Genomic DNA, 19,728 nt, shown 5'->3' with positions numbered 1-19,728 from the left:
ACGATCGTTTCGCAATTAAGAAATAAAGAGGAATCGATACTTTATTCCTCGGATCAATTAGAATATAGTTGAATAACGAACACGACTGCTAGACATAAAATATTTTGAGAGCAGGGGACAAACTCCGTCGTAAATCTGACCTGAAATGGGCAAGTACGCGACGGCGTTGGGAGCCGCCAATATCAAAACTATTTTTCGACCATAAATTCACATCTGGACGGTTTGTTTTTGAGGGGCTGAGGATTGGCCACGGAATTTATTTGCATTCGGCACCATTCCGCCCTAATTCCATTCCACCTCTAATGCCCTATATAGTCGGTAAGAGCATTGGGTATAAGAACGAGGAAACAAGAATCGGAAACGGCGTCCATATTCCTCCAAGGGACAGAAGGTCTTCATGCAAGCTGTCCCAGACGATTGTGTTTTCAACCCACGTTGGATTTTGTTGCGGTTATTTTATATAGCCAGCACAGAACAGGCCGTCTGCTGCTCCTGGAACAGCCTGAATGTTAAGGAATACTATTCGTCGTGTAAAAGTCCAATGCCTACATTTTCTTGTTCACAAATACATTCCTTGTTTTTGGCTGGTGGTTATATATAATTTCCAATGGCCTACATTCTCTAGTTCAAAAATACATTTTATCATTTTATTTTCATTTCCATTTCCATTTTCAATGGTTATATCCCCTATCAGAATCTCTTGACGAAATTAAATGGTACGATGTGCATTTATACTTCTCAATCGTCGGTCGATCCTCTGTAATTTTGGCATAAATGGACGGAAATAAACATAAGTAGCCAAAACTAAAGTTTAAAAAAATCTAAACGGTTTCATGATTCTGAAAATCCAACGAAATAGCATTTAAGAATTTTCTTCCAAAGTTATCATTATGAAATAAGGAGTATTTTTTAAATCAAGAGAAGCAAAATTAAACTAGAATTTAAAGCTCGAATCACAAGAAACATTAATACTTACGTTTCACTAATTATTGTAAAAGAAAATGTCACCAACCCCATTCGACAGTCAGGAAAAATAACTTGTATAAGACTTTAAGATACAAATAAAATTTTGCAACAAATACTTCATTTAAGAAGTTACTGGAAGAGGAATTGCTACTAATCCTCTCAGACATTCAAGGAAAAAGTCTAATACATTACATATAAAAACCTGTATTTTTAATCCTTCCACGATTCTTCAAAAGACGTCATTTGGCAGAGAAAAGAGGATCGTTCTTTTCCCAATTAGTTTTCGATTATAATCTCGGCTGAGAAAGAGGATTCGAACCATTTAGAAAAGGATTAAGCTGCTTTGCCCGGGAGATTTGCTCATTAAACCCAAATAATTGGACAAGAGAAAAAATCCTATTTCACAAACGACTTAAAAGAGCCACTGAGATCAATTTTTCTGGCAACTTCTCGGATTTTGTTGATTGTGTTTACTGTACAGATTTCAGGGATATGTGTTTGTTAGGTAGTGTAGTGGAAACACACACACACATATATATATGTGTGTGTTTGTGTGTCTGTGTGTATAATTTTCATAACAATAGTTTCAAACATGTATACACATACACACACACACTCACTATATATATATATATATATATATATATATATATATATATATATATATATATATATATATATATATATATACACATTAATTAGTATATTATTGTGTGTAAGAAACTGTAAGTTGTTTGTGCACAAGTCACCAATCGAGTTTCCAAAGCGAAAACAAAAAAGTCCATTTGAATTTTCATTTACGTTCGAAGTCAAACTCGCCAGGGATGAATAAACGAATCTCATTTGATGCAACAAAACACGTATAATACGCGTACTGTACAGACCGACGTTGCAGCCTCCTCTACCGCCAATGCCACAACAATAAGCGAAACAGGGTCCGACGAATTGGTTATTGTTCTGACAAAAAAGGTCAATGGCGAAAGAAAATGGAAAGAATTTGCAGAGAAAAGAATGATCAACCTTTCAATCAAGGGTTCGGCTGAATAAAAGCCGAATGAAAGCGTCGGAAAAAGAAATGAGAGAAAAAGCGAAACAGGGATGAATGCCAGAAGAATCACCGGCGAAGGAGGGGACGGAAAAATGAGCTAACGAAACTAAGAAGAAGAAGAAGAAGAAAGACAACAACAACAGCGTAAAGGGAGAACGACCGATAAAAACTGCTTGAAAGGAAACAAAAGATGAACGGTAAAGGGCGGAATGGTGTGAGAAAGTATTTAGAAAGAAGAGGGGAAAAGAAAGAGAAGGCTGGAATAAAAGGGAAAGGGGGAGAACCGGTAAAGGAATATAAAGAAAAAATAAAAGGGGAAAATAAATGAAACTTGAATAAAAACAATATCTGGTCTATGTTGAATTTTAAAAGAAGGGTTCTATAAAGGCTTGAATCAAATCATAGGATGAATAGTTTACAGTAAAGCTATCTATCTATCTATCGAGATATATATATATATATATATATATATATATTATATATATATATATATATATATATATATATATATATACACACATGTATATATGCATACATACATATTATGATAATTCATGTAGTTATGGAGGAAATCGAAAGTATAACATAATGAATAAAGAAAACCGAAACTTGGAAATGATGATTTCACGTCATGATTGAACGAAGATAGCAAAACAATTAAAAAACCCGACTCTAAAATAAAAATATGATTAGTTTTTGAATTTATTTGCTAATTTTTCTCGTTGACTTGAATGATTTGCGCATCAACCTGCACAGAATAATTTAAACTGAAATATACCCAGCATTTTATTATCTTTGAAATTTACAAAATCATACCTCTTTTGAATTTACCTTTTAATTAATCCTTGCAGTTAATCACATATTTTATCTTCAAGTAATCTAGTGTATACAATTATCTTCGGATATTCATCAAGCTTGCATTTTACCTTATAATTTATCTTCGTAATTTTATCATATATCTTTGTCCTTATTCAAAGGATTAATTTGCGAAATGTATCTTTTTTAGTAGTGTTAAATGATATGAGCAAAACTTATTGTTTACCTCTGAACGTTATTACAAATAAACATTTGCAGTCTGAACTTTCTGTGATTATGTAGTGTCCATTTTATAACAGGCTGTTCTTTACGTTTTAGATGGTTCACCTTAGAAGTTATCAAATAGCTTTACTTTTTTTAAATCTAACAATATATATATATATATATATATATATATATATATATATATATATATATATATATATATATATATATATATATGGGGATACTATCCACAATGAAGTAAAAATCCTCTTGTAGTTTGTAATATATATTCTTGTACAGGATTAAAGCTTTCGACCATCACCTGTGGTCTTGTTTTAGTGAACAAGACCACAGGTGATGGTCGAAAGCTTTAATCCTGTACAAGAATATATATTATAAAACTACAAGAGGATTTTTACTTCATTGTGGATAGTATCCCATTTACTTAGAGGTACGACATAGTACCTGGCTTCTGCATATATATATTATATATATATATATATATATAATATATTATATATATATATATATATACAATGTATATATAAGATATGTTGTATAGATATGTAGTATATATATACATATACATATTGTGGTATATATATGCATATATATATATATATATATATATATATATATATATATATATATATATATGCAAACTGTGCCACACAAACATACACATACACTCGTAAATAGTATGTGTGTGCGTATTTTAATCTATAGAATAATAAATCTTTGAAGTTTGTGAAACACACTATCTTTTGACATGCGTAAACCTTTGAACGTTATCGGATTACTCCGCCTGACTAAACTTGGAACTTGAAAACACACGCAGTACAAACGAACAACTGCGAACATTAAAAACAAACAAATAAACAAACAAACAAACAAACAAACAAGCTTCTCTAACAATCGACTTTATACTGACCTTATGGTACCAGCTGACCTTGTCGACCTTCGGATTGGCGGTCACGTTGCAGATAAAGGTCACGTTATCGCCTTCTTTGATGTCATTTGGGTCCAATTCTGCGTCCAGGGCCAACGTGACCTTCGGAGCATCTATGCAAGAAATGTTCTCGTCATAAATTCTAGATGAATATCAGTTATGTTTTGCTACTCAATATGTTACCTGTAAAATATTCTATGGATTCTATATTATATCTATTAAAAAGTAATCATTCTGCTGAATGAAGTACATGCAAACTATATCTTTAAATGACGCTTATTTGTTAGTAAATAAGTCACTACTATATTTTTCTATTGGTGTCCGGTTTATCATGTAACAAATACAAGAATTTACAAAAGTATTTGTTGATATACGATCAAAGTGTACATTTACGAAAAGAAAGAAATTTCAAGAAACGACAAATAATATATGAAAGGGGAATTCAGCTCTCTCTCTCTCTCTCTCTCTCTCTCTCTCTCTCTCTCTCTCTCTCTCTCTCTCTCTCTCTCTCTCTCTCTCTGTATCTACAGAACTCATACTAACACTCAGTCAAGGAAAACATTGCAGACAAAGCCAAGCGCGTCGTTAACAGAAAGCAAACTCACAACGGGACACATCACACAATGTTTTGAGTCAGAAATCAAAACAGACATCAGAGTATAGGATGGAAGGCAGGAGCCACTGTCATACAATATCAGAAAGCGTTTGTGAAGGGAAAGTTTGCTTTCTCTAGGGGGGTTTCCTTTGGATGTTGTGACGACGATGATGATGATGATAATAATTGGAATGGGGTGGGTGGTGTGGGATGGGGAGAAGGGGTTCAGGAGACATGCGAGTTGGGAAGGTGCAAGAGAAAGACTTGATATTTGGAGATGCTCAGGTTATGTTAATGGTATCACAACGGGTAAAGAATGAGAAGAATGAAAAGAGTAGGAAATCTGAATAAAGATAGGGACAGTTGAAAGACGGAGCGTGACTAACAGAAGGAAATGTATTCATTCACTGAACGAATGAAAAGTCGTAGGATCTTACACAAGTGGAAAGGATACCTTGACGAATAGCAATGATATAAAAACATCTCAGATAAAATTGAATTATTTGTGTCATCGCATAACATAGGAATAGTAGATTAGAAGTAAAAGGTACAACATATACTGGAATTGCAATTAATCTCTGAGAGAGGGTTTAAAATAACTAAGTTGTGAATCTCAAGCATGGATTATGGCTCAAAAGATCAGAGACCTGGACAGAGGGGAGGGGAAGAGATAAAAAGAAGAACAGATATATCTAAAGTTTGTAGATGAAAATTATATAGAGGAAATGAAATTCAGATAAGGTTATTTTGAGAAGAAGAAGCAGAGAGGACTTAAATAGATGAAAGAGAAGCTAGATATTGCAGTGCTAAAGAGAATAAAAAAATGAAATGAATAAAAAATATGAAGCAAAGGGATAAAAGAAACACAGAAACTGAGAATTAAGAGACTTGACTTATGAATAAACAAAGAGAATGACAAAGCAACGACAGAGCTCAACAAAAATAAAACAATTGGAATATCGGATTTGTTTTGGCTGTCGAATTTTACAGCTGTCAAACTGAAGTTTTAGTTCTGCTTCGCATTTACATGCAGTGACGAGTAAACAAACTTCACTTGTAGTGCCATATGCAGTGGAGAATAAAAATGAGGATTGAGTATACACAACCTTTCATACGTGATGTAAAATGACGTTGGGAAATCATTCAGATATTTTGAGAGAGAGAGAGAGAGAGAGAGAGAGGAGAAGAGAGGGAAGAGAGAGAGAGAGAGAGAGAGTAGAGAGAAGAGAGACTTATAAGCAAGACGCAAAAAGGCTCAGTTTTGAAAAACTAAACGACTTTTAATAGTTGTTTAAAGACGTCATTTCAAGTGAACAGGATGGAACAAATACTAACGTTGAACTATCAGTTAATAATCTATTACAATTAGTTATAGTTACCACAATTATTTATAATGATTATCTATAATTCTAGAACTTCGTAAACACTTCTTTATGCAACTCGGTTTGAGGTGCTGTGAAGGAATTCCAGTTTAAAGAAGTCAGAACGAAAATGACTAAAATGTCAGCCTTAGATGTCAGTTCCACGCCGAGTCTTGCTATTGTTGGATTTGAGAAGGAGGAGGAGGAGGAGGAGGCAGGAGGAGGAGGGAGGAGGAAGGAGGAGGAGGAGGAGGAGGAGGAGGAGGAGGAGGAGGAGGATTTTGATGTCAGCTGCAGTTCGAGAACCTAGCTATTTTTAAGTCTAAGAAGAGGAAAGAAGAGGAAGATGAGGACGGGGATGGAAAAGAAGAACAATGAATCACCAAGAATGTAACGTGAATGTTAAAATGGACTATAAGATCAGTGATAAAAATACTTCATTTATATTACAGCAAAAGGAAAAAAATGCCAGATCTTTCAAGCTTGCCAATATGCATCTCTAACAAGGGGTTCTTTGGGGCAAAACAAAAATAATCTCAGCAAAAATGAAGACAAATTCATTCTGAAATTAGAGGAAGCCTTAACAACGTCTCTGAAGCTAGATAACAACAACCTCGTTAGACAAACCTTGAGCCCATTCAGTTAAAAAGATAAACTCTCCCAAAGCTAATCAACAAATACTGCATAGCTTTAGGTATGATAATATTTAAAATAATTCTCATTGAAGGTCCGTGACTGATGTTTAAAACCAAGACAAACAAATTACAAAATACAGAAGCGTTAATAATCTCGTAAATAAACAGTTTAAAGCTACAAACAGGAACTTATAAAGTATATTTCAGTGACTAGTGGCTGACTGAAAACAATACAATAGCAAATTAACCCACTGAACAAGGAACGGACAACATAAGTTCAGCCACGGGTAATACAAAGCTTCACCAACAAGAAAGTGACACTCCAAAGCCTCAGAAAGAAGAGATGGTCGAAAAGTCTATTTAACATTATTATTCTTTAGAAAATCGAACAAGCCCACACGGGGTCCATTGACTTGATATTCAAACTTCCAAAGATAAGGTGTTCATTCGAAAGAAGCATCATAAGGTAAAAGGAAATACAGAAAGAAGGGATCAGGTATTGTAAAAAAAGATAAATTTATAAATAAATAAACAAACAAATAAATAAAATGCATCCAAAGTAAATGATTAAAATACTAGTAAGTTAATAGTAAATATGAGCAAATTACTAAACTATTCGCTTACAGTAGATTTCCAGCTTCCAGGTGTCGTTCAGGGGCTCATGATTGATGACAGGAGACTGGGCTTTGCAGGTGAGTAGTTTTCCAGCGTCCTCTTCCCTGGGAGTGATCGTCATGATGCTGGAAGACACGTTGCCTTCCTTGTCCTTCGCCTGGAATGAAAGCGAGGTTTTGTTAGTGATCAGGTAAATGGAAATGAGGGTTTGTTAAAGATTAGATAAATTAGAAGGAAGCTTTGTTAATGATTAGACAAATGGAAATGAAGTTTTGTTAATGATTAGATAAATTAAAGGGAAGCTTTGTTAATGTTAGACAAATGGAAATGAAGTTTTGTTAATGATTAGACAAGTGGAAATGAAGCTTTATTAATGATTAGACAAGTGGAAATGGAGCTTTGTTAGTGATCAGTTAAATGGAAATGAATGTTTGTTAATGATTAGATAAATCAGAAGGCAGTTTTGTTAACGATTAGACAGATGGAAATGAAGCTTTGATAGTGATTAGGCAATTGGAAATGAAGGTTTGTCAGTGATTAGGGAAATGGAAATGAAATGAATGTTTGTTAGTGATTAGGTAATTGGAAATTATTTGTTAGTAATTAGGTAAATAGAAATGAAATGAAGGTTTGTTAGTGATTAGGTAATTGGAAATGAAGGTTTGTTAGTGATTAGGTAATTGAAAATGAATGTTTGTTATGATCAGAGATATAAAAATGAAGGTTTGTAAATGATTAGATAATTAAGAAGGAAGGTTTGTACATGACTAGATAAATGGAAATAACTGCTGTTAATGATTACATAGATAAATAAAGAAGAAGGTTTGTTCATGATTAGATTTATGGAAATGACTGCCGTTAATGATTAGATATGTAAAAAAGATTGTCTATAAGTGAGTGAGCAGACGACAAAAAAAAAAAATGTGCGTAAAGAGAATTAAGTGAAAGTTAATAATGGAATAAATTCATTAAAATGGCTATGTGTAAACATCAAAAGGAAGATGAAAGTCAGTACTTAAGGTAATTACTCAGAATGAAAGAAAGAATGAATTAATGAATAAATAAACGAATGGAAATTAAAAGTCATATTAAATAAGTTAAAAGTAAAAACGGATGAGAGCAGATAAAGAAAGAACATTAATAAATAAATAAAATATTATGAGTATATAAATAAATCAACGATGGCTGTGTTTAGTTGAACAAATAAGGGAAAGGGGAAGTATGCTTATAAATAAATAAATAAAATAATTACATGAAAATAAATATGCGGATGTAAGTAAAAAGATAAAAACGAATGGCTAAATAAATAGATGATAGAAAATGACTTTATCTGCATGAATGAGTAGATATAAAATAATTAAATAACAATCAATTAAAACAAATAAATGGATAAACAAATAATAAATAAACGAATAAATAAATAAAGAAGAAAATAGCCATAGAGAGCAGTTTAGTGTAAAGCGACGCTATAGGGGCATTCAACCGGTAAATACGCTACTTGCTAAGCCGTCCACCGGAGCTATGCGAACATAAAGTAAATCATCAGGGCTGCTGACATGAGCTTATTTCACGCCCAGAAAACAGCAGAAGAACAACGACGGCACTTGAGGCCGCGTACGCAGCAGGCCGGTGGCTGAAAGGACCCAGAGATAAAAGTGGAGAGAGAGAGGGGAGGGGAAGGGGGAGGTTTGTCATGGATGGAGCTGCAGACGGGAAGGGATGTATATATAGAAGTCAGGAGAGAGAGAGAGAGAGTGAGTTCGTGGATGGAGCTGTAGACGGAAAGGACGGTATATGAAGAAGGATACACACACACACACACACACACACAGCTCTTGGACTTTGTGGAAGCCGTGTGTCTCTTTATGCAACTTAACAACAGTGGTAGTAAAACTACTACTACTTCTGCTACTAATAGCAGTAGCATTACTATAGTAGATTCACATCAACCGTGCACCTGATGTCTGGGTGCACGGTTGATGTGAATCTAGACATCAGGTGCACGGTTGATGTGAATTTACTATAGTAGATTCACATCAAACGTGCAACTGATGTCTAGGCCCGTCCGTTACCACGCTTGTGATTGGCTGTTGATAAGCCAATCAGGAGCGTCGTAAGGGACTGGCCCGGACATCAGATGCACGGTTGATGTGAATCTACTGTGGTAGTGGTAAATCGTCATAGTCTAGTGTTATAACAGCAACTCTATAAAAAGAGGAAACTTATGGAAAAATCATAGCAATGGAATCATAAAATGAAAATTTTACAGTTTAAAAGAACTGACCGTTCATAGATATATGATCTAGGTACCGATATAATATTTTCGTCATACTTAAAAAAAATATGAAAAAGGTTAACTCAGAACATTGTAGTTATAGAGAGTGGATTCAATATGAATACAAAATATTCACTCTGACAAATATCTGGAAAGATTTTTATCTTTGGCTTTGCTATCCAACGACGGCCAAAAACGCCTGACTGAAAGCGAAGATAACAAGCTAGGAAAACAAAACTTTTAGGACTGGCAAGTAATTTAATCTAAACTGTAGTTAGTTTATTTGAGCTCTGTACAACATACAAACGCGTATATTTATATATATATATATATATATATATATATATATATATATATATATATATATATGTATGTATATATGTATGTATGTATGTATGTATGTATGTATGTATGATATATATATATATATATATATATATATATATATATATATATATATATATATATATATATATACTATTCAATTCGTTACTTTAATTCCATGTATTTCAATTTGTGTATTTTCTCTATTAGCCTTGATGACGTAACAATGCGTTACGAAACGCGTCGGCAAATAATTATCACCTATAGATGACCGACTGTCTCCTTGTCACCCCGTCCTGATATGTATATACATATACACATATGTAAATATGTATGTCTATATATAAAAAATATATATGTATATGATATATGCTATATGTAAAAACATATATATGTGATACATGCTATATATATAAAATATATATGTAAGATATATATATATTGCCTCCATGTTACGGATATAATTATTTTTGTTCAAGATAACAGTACCTCTACCCTTATCAGGTTTAGCTATCGCCAAATTTTCGTTTTTTTGCCAAACCTTTCACAACATTCAAGTCAGTTCTCTGAAAAAGGTGTCAAATTAATAGTCAGTTTTCTAAATGCTTGTTGAGAAATATACGATAATTGTGATTGTAATAAATAATATCGATATTGAAAGGTTGATTCTTTAACCTATGGAACAGTGATTCTAAAGGTAAGAAAACTGTTATAATTAGGTTTATAACAAACCATGCAGATGTCCAATCCTAGAAATGATAAGAAATAATCTCGTTTTGACAATACCTGAGGGGACAAATTAAAAATTGAACTCACACTATGGCTGAAATAAGGAAGGAGAACACCAAGGCTTTGCAATTTTATACTATGATATCGTTGGATACTAGTGCTATGGTCAATATGTTTTTGTTAAAATGAATTTGAAAAATAATAAAGTCGATATATGAACAGGTGCTGCGAACATGTTGGTACAAATCTTATACAGCTGACATATATTTAGTAACATAAAACTTTTTTGTATTAATTTCCATGTTGAATGAGTTGTTAGTGGCATCAGATGTTTTGTACCTCTTCAGATCACTGGAGACTACTACAAGGCAATTCAAAAAAGCTGAATTGGACCTGGACTTTTTATATTACTGCAAATTCAACAAAATTATTCATAATTTTATTAAATTTAAACTGCATCGCGCCTCTTTGTATCGTACTGAATTTTATGCGGATACCACTAACAAGTTATTAAACATGGAAATAAATACAAAAACATTTTAGTCTCATTAGCTCTAACCTTTTCTGTTGGACTAACTATGCACTTGACAATTTGTGTTTATATTATCCTGTAATAGTTGTCAGCACCATTAACCATTTTTACTTGTTTATGTTTTATGTAAGTTTTGAAGTCAAATGTAAACATAAGTCCGCTATATTTCTCTTAAACTGATTACGGAAGGCCTCATGGAAGGGGAAACTGTCGGCACAAATTAAGAACTGACTCCTCTTTGGTTTCTCCTCAGTTTTCTTTGTGGTGTGTGTATGATGTATGTATGTATGTACGTATGTGTGTGTAGATATATATATATATATATATAGTATATATATATATATATATATATATATATATAGTATATATATATATATATATATATATATATATATATATATATATATATGTGTACAAATAAATAAATAACATATGTATTCATATATAACAATGTGTGGTATATACAAAAATATACATAACATTATATATATATATATATATATATATATATATATTATATATATATATACATACACATACAAATCTGTATTCTTTAAATAAAGTACTACGCTTTTATCATTCTCCAGAGTCACAGTTACCCAACGGAAAATGATTTTCCAAAGACCTTTTCTTTTTTTCCTCCTCTCCGACGGGAAAAGAAAAGCCTTTTCCAATACTTGAGTTCAAGACGCCTTGTTTTGTTCCTTCTAAATTTACAATGATGTTTTGTCCTTGTTTTTCTGACGCTGATTTGCTGTCAAGGCACAATTTTACTCTGAGGGATTCCATATATTTGAATAAATGTTGACAGATGGGCATTACGATTTTAGCTTTGTTTTCGCTATCATTATCTTCTTGACTTCTACAGCATATGTGGCAGAAGTGAATACATTTAAATACAGTATAGTAAAGACACGAACTTCAAAACTAAATGAAAGACAGCATACGTCACATGAAGGAAAATACAATAATATCTGAGTGGGGCTGTAATAACATAACCTTTAGGAACGAGTAACATTTCAATCTCATTTCAAAGCAGCGAGAACTGTACTGGAGAGAGACAACCTTAGAACTGCTGAAAAACCTTGTTTGAATGACCAACGATTTTTTAGCTCATGAAAAAATATTGTTAGGGTAATTAATATAATACAGCTATAAAACTGCAGTGCGACCAATGCAAAAAGATGCAATTTTTAATCAGATCTATAAAAAAAATAGTGAAAGATGACAGATTTGCTCAAGACACCTTTGGATCACTACAAATCTTAAGACAGCTATCCGGAAGTGACAGAAAACCAAGACAAAGACAGAAACGATGGGAATTCTCTTATCTTGAAAAATATTTCTGTTGAGCCTGGCCTTAGAATCCATATAAATAAATCTTCTCTGTTTAGGTGGGGCTTGTAAACATGACTTGACTGTTGTATTAACAAGGCATGTTCAATTTCAAATTTTGAATCCTTACAAGAATTGTTCAAGTTAACAGAACCATCGACAAGTTAAAGGAAACTACTAACCATTTCAGACCCGATGTGGCATCGTTTTTCGGGAATATTTTCGAGGCTTTTAGTCGGACAGTGATGACATTCTTACACATTGTTCACAACGCCCCGCCGTCATTTATAATGATATTATAAGTTTGTCAAATTTACACACTTTAGGAGTTTACTCGTCTGGTTTTAAGTTGTTATAAGTGAGAACCCATACATCTGAATAAAGGTTCGAATAAGTCGACTTACCACCCCCACCCCTCATCAGTTCCCGCCTCCCCCCCCCAAAAAAAACAAGGTGAGGTGATAGAAGGATGGGTGTGCGAGGGGGATGGGTGGAGCGTGTTGGTGGGGGAAGGAGGGAACTGATGAGGGGGAGGGGGTAAGTCGACTTCTACGAACCTTTGCTAATGCTTGTAGGTTCTGACTGACTACAACTTGAAATCATAAGAGTAAACTCCTAAAGTATATAATTTGACTAACTCCTATATAACATTATAAACTACATTGTGTAAGAATGTCATGGCTGTCCGACTAAAAGCCTTGGAGTTATTCCCGAAAAACGGTGCCACATCGGGTCTGAAATTGTTAGTAAATTGTTTTAAGTTAACGAATACGGTTGATCAAGGTCACCGCATCCTTTGAAATCTTCTAATACCAAATGACATTTCAGAATAGTACATGAAACTATAAAGACTGAGCAGATACATATTTGATCCAAGTGTCACAGGCCTTACAACGAGTCTTGAAGTGCGGCCACACTACAGTAAAACATGTTATAGACACGTCGGCAACTTATCTAATATTGCAAACACGTTGAAAACAACTCAAATACCGTAAGGGATGAGAGAATCGTTGACAAATGCTACACAGTTGAATAAGGCACCGGTTAAGACTACCAACAAGTCGTCGACATGCATTCAACATGTTTGTGTTATATTTGTGACATGTTGCCAACATGTTTGTGTTATATTTGTGACATGTTGCCAACATGTTAGAGACTTGGGACTTACCGTAACCGATTGATTGGTGAGATCGATGTCATCCAACCACCAGGTGATGTCCGCAGCAGGTCTGGCACCTATACTCTGACACTCGACCGTGTGTTCCTTTTCAGCAGTCATGGGTTCCCGGGTCCCCAATATTTCGACAGTCGAGGGTTTAACTGTAGATGGATTGGTATTAGTTGCAGTTGGTCAGCGCTTGAGCCGTCTTGAAGAGATATGAATTTTAGCAAGATGTTTACATTCAGAATTTTACTGAACAGGAGTTTTTAATATTGTACTACAAGGAAAGCTTTCCTACATTTTGTTTTTCGTATAATTTTATAAAGAGGTTTTGGTCTTCGTACCATGTTTGATTTACTTACAAATTATAAACTTCACATAATTAAACGACAATGCCTTTACCTTCAATAGACAATAAAGATATCCTTTGTGTCAAAGACAATCCGTCTCTTCTTTTTTAAACTGTGAACTTTTAAAGAAAAATCTGAAGCTTAAACAGTTCTGAATCTTTCAAAGAATATTTTTTAAGCTTTCTTAAATCATTCAGGTTTTGTAAAGAAAAAAAAAGCTTGACATGTCACAGATATTTGTTGAGGACTTCATGGAAGCGTTTCATGGAAAATCCTCGAGTCAAAACAAATCTTGTGATTAAATTTAATCCACTGTGACCTATTATATTAAATCCATTAGATAATAAGGCAACCATTGATTTTATACCTAACAACAGCATTTTTCCTAAGCAAAAACAAAGATAACAAATAAAAACGACACTAAGTCAAACTAGACAAACACCTAAAAACACAGACGAAGAGAGAGAGAGAGAGAGAGAGAGAGAGAGAGAGAGAGAGAGAGAGAGAGAGAGAGAGAGAGAGAGAGAGAGAAGAGGAAATGACGAAACCTGGACTCTCTGAAGGTCCCAATAAAACTTACAGTTGATATCGAGAGTCACGCCCTTGGCCTGGGGCGAGACCTTATCTGTGTTGGTGGCCTGGCACACCAAGTAGGCGCCCTGGTGGTCCCTCCCGAGGGGTCCGTATTCCAGGATGTTCTGGAAGACGGAGGCGTTGGCGTACTCCACAGTGTCATCCAAGAGACGGGACTTCCTCCACCACTTGACTTGCGGCGCTGGTTTGCCTGTTCGGAGGAGGAGGAGGAGGAGGAGGAGGGCTTCAGTATTTTACATCTATACATATACACCTATACTTACTCCTCTAGCTACTTGCAGACAGACAGACAGACAGACATACATATATATATATATATATATATATATATATATATATATATATATACACACACACACACATTTAACCTATTTCCAAATATTTCATTTTTTTCTACAATTTTTAAGCTCTCCTGAAATCAACCATGACTGTTCTCTAAAACTCCCATTTTTCCTACCAATTCAAGCTAATGAAATATTTCTATAAAACCTTCTTTTATAGCTAGTTTTTAATATATAATAATTAAAATCTGCATCCAGATGCTCCGCAAATAATTTTCTATCACTGTAACGCCAGTTGTAGTAACGATAAATCAATGAAACTTACCTTCGAAGACCAAACATGTCACCTTGATGGTCGTGCCTTCGTCATACGGCCCTATTTTCTGATCAGCCTCGACTCCGTTTTCGTCGATGATTGCTAATCTCCCAGGGGGAACTGCAGGAAAAAAATGATTAGACTCTGATACACAACAATCATACACTTTCCGTCGCAAACATGGGTATTATAAACTTCCTTGTGCAGAGTACTTGTAAAATGCCATGAAATTTGGGATATCTCGTTGGTTTTTGAGGCTTACTTATTCCCTGTTTAAATTTCTGTTGGTTGAATGAAGATAATTTAAATGATTTATAAGACTTATAAAATAAAAAGTGAACTTTCATTAAGATCTTTAAAAAAATCCACACTTACGTGAAAATGAATTAATTACAAAAATGTTGACAACAACAAAGATGAATTAAAATAACTGAATTTTTGATGTATTTACCCACAATTTGCTGTCATTAATTGCAATAATTCAGTTTATCAGAGTAACAAAAAGAGAGTGCAAGTCAAGCAAATTATAAAGACTTAATTAATCTCAGTGACGACAAGGAAATACAAGTCAAACAAATAAATTTCACCGATTTAATTTATCCGAATGGCGTAAAGAGAGTGCAAGTCAAACAAATAAATGATAATGATCTAATTTATCCGAGTAACGAAAAGGTGATACAAATCACAACAACGATCTTACTGATGACTTTCAGCTTAGTCTTGGTCCTGACGGTGGGCGTCAACCTGTAATCTACCCTGCAGGTGTAGACGCCCTCGTCCTTGTACTGGACGCTCTGCAGGCGGAGATAGGGTTCCTCCACGTCGGAGATGAACTGGGCGCGGTCTCCCAGGGATTCCTCCTCGATCCAGTGACGTCCCATGGGCGTACGGGCGTCAAAACTGAAAGAAAAAGAAGAGAGAGGGAGGTGATATTAGTTGTAAATTATTTCTACCTTCTGGATATGTCATGATTCACTAGACTATTTGTTGTTCCTCATTTTCTATGTGACTCGCTAGGATGGGTGTTGTTTCTCATTCTCTATGTGACTCACTGGAATATGTTGTTTTCATTCCCCATGTGACTCAATGGAATGTGTGTTGTTTCTCATTCTCCATGTGACTCATTAAAAAGTATGTTGCTTCTCATTCTCCAGGTGTCTCACTGGAAAGTGTGTTGTTTTTTCTTCTCCATGTGATTCACTGGAATGTGTTATTTCACATTCTCCATGCGACTCAGTGGAATATGTGTTGTTTCTCATTATTCATGTGACTCACTGGATTGTGTGTTGTTTCTCATTCAACATGTGACTCACTACGGCAAAGTCCACCCCGCTTGGCAGCTAAGCCCCGCCCATGCTTACGTCACGACCATTCCTTGAAGTTGATTGGCTGGCAATGGTTTCGAAAAGGTGGTTAATCTGTGTTTTTTTTTATCTTCATTCATTTTGCAATGATTATTTCAGCGATGTAAATTTCTTACTGCTGAATATCAAACGTTATATTATCCACTAAAATAAAATCATAATACACATCTCCCTAAAATGGTACAAAAACCGGGAAAATATGAATGAAATCAGGTGTGTTCCGCGATGCTACAATGATGTTTATCGTAAATGAGGTTCACCTGAATACGGAGGTGACAGACAAGTTCTGCGCTCGAATCGGTGCACTTAAATTAGAGGACGATGATAATTACAGTACGATATTGTCAAGCGTGTTCGCCATTCTAAATTCACAACACAAAGACTTTCTCAGAACTATGCAGACTGGTATTACATATTGGTTTTAGGAAATTTGACTACATTTTAGTCGTCATAAAATCGATTACATTGCAATCGTTTACACACCAGGTGGGATGACAAGCAGCGACTCCGCTCCACAAAACCAGAGTCTGCCTAAGTTTAGCTTAAATTTACAGTATGATAGTCTTAAGTCATACTGGATATAACTTGTTAAAGATTTTCTTCAGGACATTATCTCCGTTTGAAATAATAATATCATAAAAAATGACGTGGACCTATAATGTCCTATGTCTTTTTGTCGGTTTATGCAGCGTATGACGTTTGGATTATAGGCCTATTTTACATTCAGCAATTTTATTGTGGTTCTTTCTATGATTATTCTTGATTTTGTTGTTGTTATGGTTCTTGTGGTGCCTTCGAAATTCAGTCATTTTCTTTACTTAAAAGTTACCGAGATCTCATGAATATAGTCTACACAAGAATATTCTCCTAACAAGAGGGAGAGAGAGAGAGAGAGAGAGAGAGAGAGAGAGAGAGAGAGAGAGAGAGAGAGAGAGAGAGATATTTACTGACATTTGTGTATCTTTTTGTCCCCCCAAATCAAACGAATCATAGGCTGCTCGCAAACTGGTTTGGGTCATTTATACATGTCTCTCAGCTATCATTACTTTTTGTCTTATTTCGTTACGTATCTTACGCCTTCTTACCATAGCCTTTATTTTCATAGAAATGCTACAGCAACCTTACAATCAATATGTCAGCCCTTGCGTAAATATATTCACGGTATAATTCATTGAGAGTAGTTCGGTCTGTGTGAGGCATCTGCTACATGCCCACAAGTTACAATTACTATGGCTATCGACGCATGCATACATGCGAATGTATATGCATGTACTTATACGTGTACATTTCTCTGTATGCATATACATTATATATCGTGGAGTTGAAGCTACTATATTAATGAAAAGCTACGCTATCTCTAATAGATATTTGTTGAAAACTATTTTCAATAAGAAACTGACGTGAAGGCCTATGCCTTGCCATTGCCTCAAGATATAAGAAACTGACGTATAGGCCTATGCCCTATAATTACCTCAAGATATAAGAAACTGACGTGCAGGCCTATGCCTTGTCATTACCTCAAGATATAAGAAACTGATGCATAGGCCTATGCCATGTCAATGCCTCAAAATATAAGAATTTGATATGTAGGCCTAACCTCACACTGATATTAACATTTAACATGCATTATAATGATGAATTAATTCTTTAATATCGGAACTAGCTGCATAAGCCTATGCCCCATTTCAATTAATGTGGTCTATGTGGATCCGTTTATGTAGGCAAAAAAAAAAAAAAAAAAAAAAAAAAAAAAAAAAAAAAAAAAAAAAAAAAAAAAAAAAAAAAATGCTTGCGTATTTGGCCTGCTAATGCATGTGACGGCATTCCATTCCGAGAGCCAGCCAATCATCACTGGCATTGTGTGGGCGGGTCTCAGCTGCAAAGAGCCCTGGATTTTGCTACAGAATGTATGTTGTCTCTAATTCTCAATGTGACTTACTGTATAGAATGTATTTGCTTTCTCATTCTCTATGTGTCCACTAGGATATTTATTATTTCTCATTCTCCATGTGAGTTACTAGAATATGTGTTGTTTCTCATCATCTATGTGACTCCCTGAAATGTCTGTTGTTTCTCATCCTTCATGTGACTCACTAGAATGCTTCTCACTTTTTTACGACTCACTAGAAAGTCCGTTGTTTCTCATTCTCTATATGGCTCACCAGAATATGTATACTTCCTAATTCTCTGTGTCTTACTGGAAAGAGTATTGTTTCTTATTCTCTAATATAAAAGAATATAGATACTCTAAATCAATATTATTACTTTACTTAAAGCGGTACAGTAAAATTTACTCAAAATAAAACAACACATTAAATAAAATATTGGTTTCTCTAACAGCAAGAACGGCAGGATTCCATTTGGAACAACAGGAAAACCATCCAATCAAACAGTTTCTCATTCTCTAGCATGAAGCATTACTAAAACACAAAACTGTTATTATTAAAAGTGGTACAGTTTTGTCTACACTAACCAAGAAACCCTTTAACAAAGCATAAGTGTTTTCATAAAAGCAACAAGACAACCCATTAACAAAACAGGTTTCTGTTAAAAGCGTGACCAGAAAGTCACCTCTGACAAAAAGAAAGCATCCTCGAAGACAAACAAACAGGAAGGAGTGCCAACTATGCCCTTGGAAGACGACAGATGGCATAAAAGAAGAATCATAACAAAACCCTTATCATTTCACCGTAGTAATGAACGATCTGACTACGACAGTCAGGATGGTTGAGAAAGGAAGGGAATTCAGTAGGAAACTGTCGTAATGGAAAGACGTCTCTCTCTCTCTCTCTCTCTCTCTCTCTCTCTCTCTCTCTCTCTCTCTCTCTCTCTCTCATTGTCAATGACGAACACTAATCTATATTTTTCTTGATAGTTATACTTATAGAAAGCAGTCTCTCCTTGTCAAGGACTTTAACAGTGATCCATGTTTTTCTTGATGGTGAACCATGTCGAGGGTTCTCACTCTCTCTCTCTGCCGGGTGCTAGTCTTATGAAAGTACATATATAGCATAAAACACGCTATTTGAATATACATACATTGTATATATAATATATATATATATATCTATATATATATATATATATATATATATATATATGTATATATATATATATATATATATTTATATATATATATATATATATATATATATATATATATATATATATATATATATCTATATATATATATACATATATATATATATATATATATATATAGATCTATATATATATATATATATATATATATATATATATATATATTTGTGTTTGC

At 34.3% G+C, this 19,728-nt stretch overlaps 1 protein-coding gene across 14 annotated transcripts in view; it reads right to left on the bottom strand.

Moving 5' to 3' along the window:
* Positions 1-19,728, bottom strand: part of LOC135224450 (synaptogenesis protein syg-2-like) — a 563,172-nt gene that overhangs the window by 16,474 nt on the left and 526,970 nt on the right. For all 14 annotated transcript variants that reach the window (XR_010316738.1, XR_010316736.1, XR_010316741.1 and 11 more), the window contains exons 4-9: positions 15,788-15,987; positions 15,097-15,207; positions 14,477-14,680; positions 13,553-13,704; positions 7,199-7,346; positions 3,966-4,096 (exon numbers count right to left, since the gene is read on the bottom strand). Coding sequence is in view for 8 of the 14 variants with exons in the window: in XM_064263445.1 (XP_064119515.1) it covers positions 3,966-4,096; positions 7,199-7,346; positions 13,553-13,704; positions 14,477-14,680; positions 15,097-15,207; positions 15,788-15,987 (946 nt within the window). In the remaining 6 variants the exon portion in view is untranslated. The remainder of the gene's footprint in view (positions 1-3,965; positions 4,097-7,198; positions 7,347-13,552; positions 13,705-14,476; positions 14,681-15,096; positions 15,208-15,787; positions 15,988-19,728) is intronic.

This window comes from Macrobrachium nipponense, chromosome 12 (assembly GCF_015104395.2).
Source record: "Macrobrachium nipponense isolate FS-2020 chromosome 12, ASM1510439v2, whole genome shotgun sequence".
Lineage (NCBI taxonomy): Eukaryota > Metazoa > Arthropoda > Malacostraca > Decapoda > Palaemonidae > Macrobrachium > Macrobrachium nipponense.
The sequence above is the reverse complement of the archived record's forward strand: the minus strand, read 5'-3'. Positions and strand labels throughout refer to the sequence as shown.